Source organism: Erpetoichthys calabaricus, chromosome 16 (assembly GCF_900747795.2).
Source record: "Erpetoichthys calabaricus chromosome 16, fErpCal1.3, whole genome shotgun sequence".
NCBI classification, from domain to species: Eukaryota; Metazoa; Chordata; class Cladistia; order Polypteriformes; family Polypteridae; genus Erpetoichthys; species Erpetoichthys calabaricus.
In genome coordinates this window covers 71,394,018-71,402,959 of record NC_041409.2, presented here as the reverse complement: position 1 = coordinate 71,402,959, position 8,942 = coordinate 71,394,018, and the positions used below count along the sequence as shown (strand labels likewise).

General features: G+C 36.2%; 1 protein-coding gene across 2 annotated transcripts in view; it reads left to right on the top strand.

Moving 5' to 3' along the window:
- The window catches only part of rpap1 (RNA polymerase II associated protein 1), a 90,018-nt gene extending 81,589 nt beyond the window's left edge, over window positions 1-8,429 (top strand). For both annotated transcript variants that reach the window (XM_028821450.2, XM_028821449.2), the window contains exons 23-25: window positions 5,034-5,210; window positions 5,628-5,684; window positions 5,802-8,429. In XM_028821450.2, the coding sequence (XP_028677283.1) occupies window positions 5,034-5,210; window positions 5,628-5,684; window positions 5,802-5,939 (372 nt within the window). In that variant the 3' untranslated portion in view covers window positions 5,940-8,429. The remainder of the gene's footprint in view (window positions 1-5,033; window positions 5,211-5,627; window positions 5,685-5,801) is intronic.
- The last annotated feature ends 513 nt before the right edge of the window (window positions 8,430-8,942 follow it).

Here is an 8,942-nt window from a genome sequence, read left to right as displayed (position 1 = left end):
AAATATGAATAAAAGGAAAACTGAGGATTTAATGCCTGTGTAATTCACTTAATAGCTTCTGATTGCCTTTGTGGTTTGCTCACAAACATTTAATATAGTTGTTGACAAAAGAAATGCTTTTTAATGGTATGGACTCATTTCACTGTGGTGTTGCCAAGGCAATTTTTGGTGTTTTTTCTTTTCTTTTTTTTCAGATTTTTAATTTACTGCTTCCCCCTCCTTGGTTGTTTTGCTTCAATTTACTTCTAAAAATTTTGTCTGAACAATGAATTCTTCTAATTCTTCCATAGTCCATTACTTGGTTCCAGGGAGCGGGAGTTTAACATGACAGCATAGAGTGCAAGGAAGGAAGCAGACCTGGTTGAAAGCAGCATCCCTTTTGAAGACAAGCTTCTGCACACTCGGAGGCCAGTTTAGAATCACCATTTCACCTTACCAGTGTTTTCAGACATTGAATGGCAGTCCGCTCTCGATAAAAAAATGTTTTCAACATGGTCTAACTCAACTTGGTACTGCACATATCTTCCATGACCCAAACTGTCCAAAATGTGCCTATCAAGACCCTAACTGTAGACTTCTGCTTCTCTTGGACAGATGTTTAGGAAATGATCCATGTTCAGACTGTGTTCAAATAAGTAAAATCTTTGTTTACTTATCAGGAAGTTTTGCAATAACCCTTATTCATATGACAGCTTTTTTTGTGGTAACTCCTGTGAAAACATTACCTTTTAATGAAGAAGCTACTGTCATAAATTGTCCTAAACTGGATATCTGTAACTCATCCTTTCAGATCCAAAGATGATGAAAGTCCCTTCAATTCAATTCAGGATATTTTTATATAGCGCTCTTTTCCCAGAATGGTTGACATGTAACTCTAACTACAGAATAGACAGCGTTAACGCAGTAATTAGTGAGGCTTCTTCACAACTCCAGGGACCCGGGTTCAACTCCTAGCTACTGTCTCTACCTGTCTGAAGTTTTCACCTGCTATCCTGCCTTTCTCCCACATCCCAGAGAGTGCACATTTAAGCTATAAGTGTAAAAATTATTAAGTGAATAAATAGTTCATTATGGCTACTCATGTGCTCTGAAATAGATTTCCTTTGGCATTGTGAATGTCAGATCCAAATAACATATGTTTTTTAATTCCCATATATTTTTATGTTCCGATATAAAATTATCAGAACTTTACTGGTACTGATGATTAGGAAGAAAACATAATGTATTTAGTGAGAAACAGAAGACAGCAATGTATTTAGCTAGAAATGCAAGACATGCTGCTGACTATTCACAAAATATATATATACAGTGGCATGCAAAGGTTTGGGCACCCTTGCTTAAAATGTCTGTTACTGTGAATAGTTAAATGAGCAGAAGATGAACTGATCACCAAAAGGCATACATAAAGGTGACACAGTTCTTTTTAGTATTTTATGCAAGATTAGTGCATTATTTTTGTTTTGCACAATTGTACAGCAAAAAAAGAAAAGGGGCAAAATTCAAATGTTCCAGCACTTTGTTTGATGTCTCAGATAACTTCTACCAATGTCTCAGACCTTAATTAGCTTGTTAGGACTACGGCTTGTTCATAATCATAATCATTGTTACGAACCTACAGGTGATACAAATTACAAAGCCATATACATTTTCTGACTCCTCAAAATTTATTCCAACAATCAGCAGCCATTGAGCTGCCTTACACTATGAAAAATGAAGTCATTGATGCTCGCAAAGCAGGAGAAGGCTAAGAAGACAGCAAAGTGTTTTCAGGTAGCTGTTTCCTCAGTTCATAATGTTATTAAGAAATGGCAGTTAACAGGAATGGTAGAGGTCAAGTTGAGGTCTGGAAAACCTTCTGAAAGAACTGCTTGTTGGATTGTTAGAAAGGCAAATAAAAACTCCCGTTTGACTGTAAAAGACCTTCAGGAATATTTGACAGACTCTTGAGTGGTGGTGCACTGTCCTACTGTGCAGAGGCACCTGAACCATTATGACATTTATTGTAGTCAGTAGAAGAAAACCATTCCTGTGTCCTAACCACAGGATTCAATGTCTGAAGTTTGCAAATGAATAAACAATCCTAATTCATTTTGGACACATTTTTCCTTGTGACCCTCTCGAATAAGCCACAATTGTGTAGCGCTTGTGAAATTGTTGTCACATGCACACAATGACCACTCTTTGCTATAAAATCCTGTAACTCCTTGAAAGTGGCCATTGGCCTCTTGGTAGCCTCTCTTACCAGTTTCCTCCTTGCTCTTCCATCCAATTTGGAGGGACAGCCGGATCCGGGGAGAGTCCTAGTAGTACCAAACACTCACCACTTCTTTATTATGGACTTTACTGTGCTCCTTGGGATTAATAAAGCCTTTGAGATTTTTTTGTATCCATCTCCTGCCTTATGTCTGTCCACGACTCTGTCCCTGAGATCTTTTGAAAGTGGCTTGCCACCCATAGTCAGTTGTTTGCTGTCAGTTGCACTGCCAAGCAAGGGAATACTCCAGGATCAGCTTCACTAATCACACTGATTACAACTGATCACAGGTGGAAGGAAGCCAGTAACCATGGTCTGCAATGAAAATGGTGCTTACTTATACCTGATTGAGTTTACAAATATTGTGTGTGTGTATGGGGGGGGGGGGGGGGGGGGGGTTGTTTGGGGTGATCCTTTATTAATCTCAGTATTTCTTGTTTTTTATTTTTTAAAATTCTTCTGAACTGTAGCTGTATCTTTCACTTGGATGTTGTAGATTGCATTGAGTAAGTAAAGCTGGAAAAATATTGGTTTGTGTGTTTTCATTTAAGGCGGTAAAGCAAAAAAAGTGGGAATATTTCGAAGTGGGTGATTCTTTTCTATACCCACTGTAAATGTGGAACAGTTTTGCTTAGCCAATATTAATTTAACCTTCACAAAGTATAGCTGCTGTCATGGAAATAGTTTCCTTCCCAGGTCTAAAGTATCGGTGCCCGACAAGAAACAAGTTCTGTTGTATGGCTTCTGAAACATTTTGCACAGATTTATTATTTCTGTAAAAATTTTGTGTGTAACGTGTGATGGAAACTGATTTTTAAACAGGTGAAGGCCACAGGTAAAAAGAAATGATATATTCCTCGGAAGTTTCTTAAATGAATGTTGAATGTTGCCACGCAGTATATGATTTCTGAAACACAGCCCGAGTTAAAGAAATGAGTTCATGGCAAGTCTTTGCTTTATGATACATTAGAAATGGCACATGAAGTTTTACTGTCATAGTCTTTATGATGTCTTGTTTCTGTTTATGTCTTCCTTTATAAAATGTCCTTAGTGGCAAGAAAGAGATTTTAAAAAGAAATGTATTGTTATTATTATTGAAACCCATTTTGTATTGTTAGCAAATCTGTATCCAAGAGGTCACTCCAAGAAATTGGATTTGTTTTCAGTATATGACTCTACAGATGACAGACTGTGTGATGGGAACAGAACACTTTGTAAAATATTGCTATAATATTTTACTTGTCTGGATAGAAAACAGAGCACTGAAAAGACAAATGCGTAAAAATCTTGGATTGGTAGAAGCATTCCAAGAAATAAAAAGTCCTTTCTTTTGATTTAGCTTGTTTCATTAGAGTGTCTTGCGAGCTGACGTCTGTTTCATCAACACAGAATGTGCGTGTGAAAATAACCATTTACCATGACACCAGTTTGTTACTTCACAAACTTGATTGTGTGTGCTGAACTATGGTTTGTGAGAACAACTAATCAAACAGACAAAAGCAATTTTTATAAGTGATATTAATATAGTATATTCATAAAATGTAGAGCAGGGGTCTCTATCTGTGGTTCTAGAGAGCTTCTGCGGCTGCGGGTTGTAATTCTAACCCTTTTTATTAATTAGTGACCAGTTTTTGCTGCTAATTAACTTCTTTTCCCTTCATTTGAATTATTTTTTAAGAATTAGTCATGTGAACTGTTTAATTTTTTTTTTTAAATGGCACCACAGCCAAACAGAAATGAGATATGAAGTGAGCCAACAGATGACCAGCTAAGTTGGGTTCTGAAACTCCAACCAGTTTCTGAATTAGAAACCATATCTTGTTGTTAAACTCATTATTTAATTCTGTGGCTTGTTGGTGCTGTCATTCTGTCACAGCTGACATTTTCAAAACTGTTGATTTCCTTTTTTTTAAGACCACCGTCAAAATATTTTGTGGGCCTGAGGAGATCAGCATTATTGGGATCTTCACCATTCTTTATTTTCAGATATTGTATGATGGAAACAGGTTGCTGGACATGTGTTGGCTTCTTTTTTATTTCATTATTGTTTGGCTGACAATTAAGGAAAAAAAGAAATAATTTTAGGGGTCTGATTCTTAAATAATAAACCAATTAAAATTAAGGCAAAAGACTGAATTATCATCAAAACTGGTCTCCAATTATAAAATGGTTAGAAAGAAAATTTGCAGCCAGAGTAGCACTACATGTCTGGAGTTGGAGACCCCTGATATTGAGAGCTAGTGGCTCGTCCATTTTATTAAAAAATAAAAGAGAGCTGCCAATAATCAGCTAAGGTCAAACTCTCAGACAGACCACTCATACAGGACCCATTTTAAGTCACTTTTTATTTGGATGCCTCTTCAGTCTCCCCAAAACCTAAGATCTTTATGGAGATCATTGTGTAGCCATCCCTGTACATTTTTCCATTTAGTTTTACATTCACAACTTTGTCAGGCATGAGCCATGATGTCATATAAGGTTTTTGGAGTATTTATTTACAGTTTAGATTGTTAATGCCAGGTGTCTCATTTTGAGAAAAAAAATGCAGCTTTGTCTCTTTCCCCATCCAAAAAGCAGCTTACACCTTTAGCAGTCCTTTTGGATTGCGGGTCTCTCTGCTCTGTGGTGTCTGATCATCTTAAAATGAGAATTTAGCATAGTATACATGTTATGTTGTGAACGTAGAGTGATACTATTCCTGTCAAAGACAAAATGTTGTATGATGATTACTTCCACTTTTGTTTAGCCCAATCTAACCATGTTGGTGTGGTAATTTCAGTTGCCCATTCCATTGGAAAAGTTCACTTCTCCTCCTGAAGATTCTCTGCCTCTACTTCGGTCATACTTCCGGGCACTAGTAACAGGATCCTTACGACTTACATGGTGTCCAGTCTTATATGCTGTTGCCATTGCTCATGTGAACGCCTTCATCTTTTCACAAGACACAAAAAACCAGGTAGGTTACATTCTGTTCATGTTCCTGATGATTAGTTGTACACATAGTAACCACTTCTGTTTAGAGTGCTGGGGAGCTGTGATTTGCATGTTTTGAAGACATTATTCAAGGACATTATGAATTTTCTGTTGTGTGAAAGAGGTTTGGTCATTCTTATGTGATGGGGATATTACCAATCTGCTCTGGATGGCTAAGGGAGATGATATTTTTTTTGGCAGGAAACACTTTCTGAAGACTAAAAGCATCTTTTTGGATTCATCCACTTTTATTAACATTTACACACTCTGTGGATGTACTCTGTTTAATTTTGCTTATGATTTCTGTAGCTATTTCAAATAAAGCAGCACGTTTTTTCTAAAGTACTGAGCACACACGGAGAGCATTTAAAGTTTTATGAATTTCTGTATTTATGCACAGGAAATCGACATGGAAAGAAAAAGCTTGCTGAGGAAGACATACTTTCTGACAAATGAGGTATTGTGAAAATAGTAATTTTGTAGAAGGCATTAAAGAGCATAATGATATTTAATCAAACATTTTCAATGAGGTAATTGTAGTATCATATCTTTATTTAAATTGTCCTTTTTTCAGGTTTTGAAGAATCATCTTCTTCTCTTCAAGATGCCCAGAGCAGACATCAAGCTTGGTTTTGAAATGTTTGAGAAGCTCCCCCCTATTAGAGATAAGAGACTAAATGCTGTCCTTAGGAAGGAGAATGGCACTGATTAAGGGTGGGAGTTGTTCAAGTACTAGGGAGGCACCATGAAAGTGAAATAAGTAGGCAGTGAACACTTTTTCTTTGGACTCATATCTTTGTAATGTACTTGCTCTTTTGGCTGACATTTTTTCCATCTTAAAAATGTAAGCAAGATATAAACACAATATATTTTGTTTATTGAAGTTAGTGAACAGATCCGCGATCAAAAATAAACTGTTACCTACATATACTTTTTATTTTTTGCTGTACTTTCCTTTGGCAAGTGGTGATGCGTTTTAATTTTTTCCAAGTGAAAGAAGTTCCCAGTCTTGATTTGGCTTTTAGTTCCTGACATTGAAGAATGGAGTATGATCAGTGTTTCTGCAAAGATAGCTTTGTCATTCTCAGTAGAGTATGGGTTTTCCTATTTTCTCAGAATTGTAGCAAACTGGATAGTTGATTGGCAGATTTTTTTATTTTTGAGTCATAGTCAGTTATAATTTAACTCTGATCAAGTTATGTAGGCAATGGTGCCTCAGCCTGATATGAGTGAGTCTGTCAGGTAATATGGGCTCCAAGATGTGTGATTATACTCCGTTATGTCAGCTGTAATAAGAATGTTATGAGCATTTTGCACAGCTGGAATTTGTAAAATTAGAATTTTAGATGTCAACTTTGATAACAGTTGTTGGCTCACATGGCTGAGTGCAGTATGATGATGTCGTTTTTGGTATCATACGAAGTTTTCTGAATATGTGTGACGGTAATTTCTATTCGTGATTTAAATAATTCATGTGGCATGTCATTTGTGGCATTTATTTCATGGGAAAGCACAGTATATGAGTGAGAGTTCAACAATGATTGCGGCCTACTCATTTTTCAGCTGTCATTGCCAAAACGTGTTACTGTCATTAGTTGAATATCTTTGGTTATGTTAGTTATCTTTGATTGTGTGCGCTGAGCTGTGGTTTGTGAGAACAGCTACTCAGACAGGCAAAAGCAATTTTTATAAGTGATATTTAATATAGTATTTTCATAATATATAGAGCCGGGGTTTCCATCTCCAGTCCTAGAGAGCTACTGTGACTACAGATTGTCATTCTAACCCTTTTTATTAATTAATGACCAGTTTTTGCTGCTATTTAACTTCTTTTCCCTTCATTTTAATTAACTTATTTTTTAAGAATTAGTCCTCTGAATTATTTAATTTTTTTCATTAAATGGCACCACACCCAAATAGAAATGAGATGAAGTGAGCCAACAGATGACCAGCTAAGTTGGCTTCTGAAATTCCAACCAATTTCTGAATTAGACAACAATCTTGTTATTAAACTCTTATTATTTAATTCTGTGGCTTGTTGGTGCTCTCATTCTGTCACAGCTGAAATTTTCAAAACTATTGATTTCCTTTTTTCTAAGACCACCGTCGAAATGTTTTGTGGGCCTGAGGAGATCAGCATTATTGGGATCTTCACCATTCTTTATTTTCAGATAAATAAATTGTAAGATGGAAACAGGACGCCGGACATGTGTTGGCTTCTCTTTTATCTCCTTATTGTTTGTCTGACAATTACGATAATAATAATTCAGAATTCAAATATCAATAGTTCAGACAAATTCAAAATAGGTAAAGCAGTAATATTACCATCATCATATCAAGGTAGTCCAAGAGCATTGCAGCAATTATATCATGATGCAATGGCAATATCCAGAACTATCGGTCGGCCAGATTTATTTATTACAATGACGTGCAATCCACAATGGCCAGAAATCCGGAGATTCTTGAAAACAATGCCTCCTGCTACATCGGCTCAGGATATTCCAACTTTCGTAAGTAGATTGTTTTATCAGAAAGTCTTAATTTTATTGAAAGAACTCGAAACAGTGTTCAGTCAAATCCAAGCATACATTTACATGATCGAATTTCAAAAATGGGGTTTACCTCACATGCATTTATTGGTTACTTTGCAAAAAAATTATTAACTGCTGATGATGTAGATCGTTTTGTCTGTGCTGAAATTCCAAACAGAGAAACCTATCCTGAATTATGGTACAAAGTCATTAAACACGTGTCACGGAACACATTTAAAAGATTCAGCATGTTGGGACTCGAAAGATTCTAAATATTGTTTTTACCGAAGTTCTGAAATAAAAGTGAAACTAATGAAATAGCAACAATTTAAAGAAAGTGTGTATCTGGAAAACCAAACACGTGGGTTGGTGAGTGAAACGAGCAGGGGGTGAAGCCCCCTAGTTATAATCTAAAATGTACATGAAATATGATGAGCATTATAATGAGCAGACCAAATCAAACTACACGTGCTCAAGATCTATACCTAACTAATAGGTGAACATAATTAAAAGAGTGTAAACAAAGCAGTAAAATGAAATCGGTAAAGAGCAGTAGGACTACCTTTACTGCCCATTTTTGTAAAACTATTTACAGTTATGCTTGAAAGTTTGTGAACCTAGTTCATAATTTGAGAGTTTTTGTTTTTTAACCACATGATGCCTATTTAATCTAGCATCATGCCTAGAACTAAGAACACATCAGCGGCACTGAGAGAAAAAAAACAGTAGGTGCTCATCAACCTGGACAAGATTATAAGGCCATTTCAAAATGATTTGAACTCCATAAATCCACTCGTAGCATACAAGTAGGAGTCATTTAAAACAACGTCTATCCCTGAAACAGTGGACATCCTCTTAAATGTTAGCTTAGGGCCACAATTTGTATAATTATTTCATATGTTCATTAAGAGTTCAGCTTCAGACCCCTTGAAGGGTCCAAAAAACCCTTAAACATGACTAACATTGCTCTCCATGGATAAGTAGAGGGGCACTTAGAGGATCACATCAACCTGGAATCCTTTTGGTCCCCAGTCATTTTTTAAAGGATGTACATCTCTTCCCAAACTTCTGTTCAAAATTTTTAGTGGTAGTGTATAACATAATGAAAAAGGAAGGGAAAAATCAGGAGACTAGTCCTTCCTCATGCATGGGTACTCAGTGAATACTTCATACTGAAGCATCTA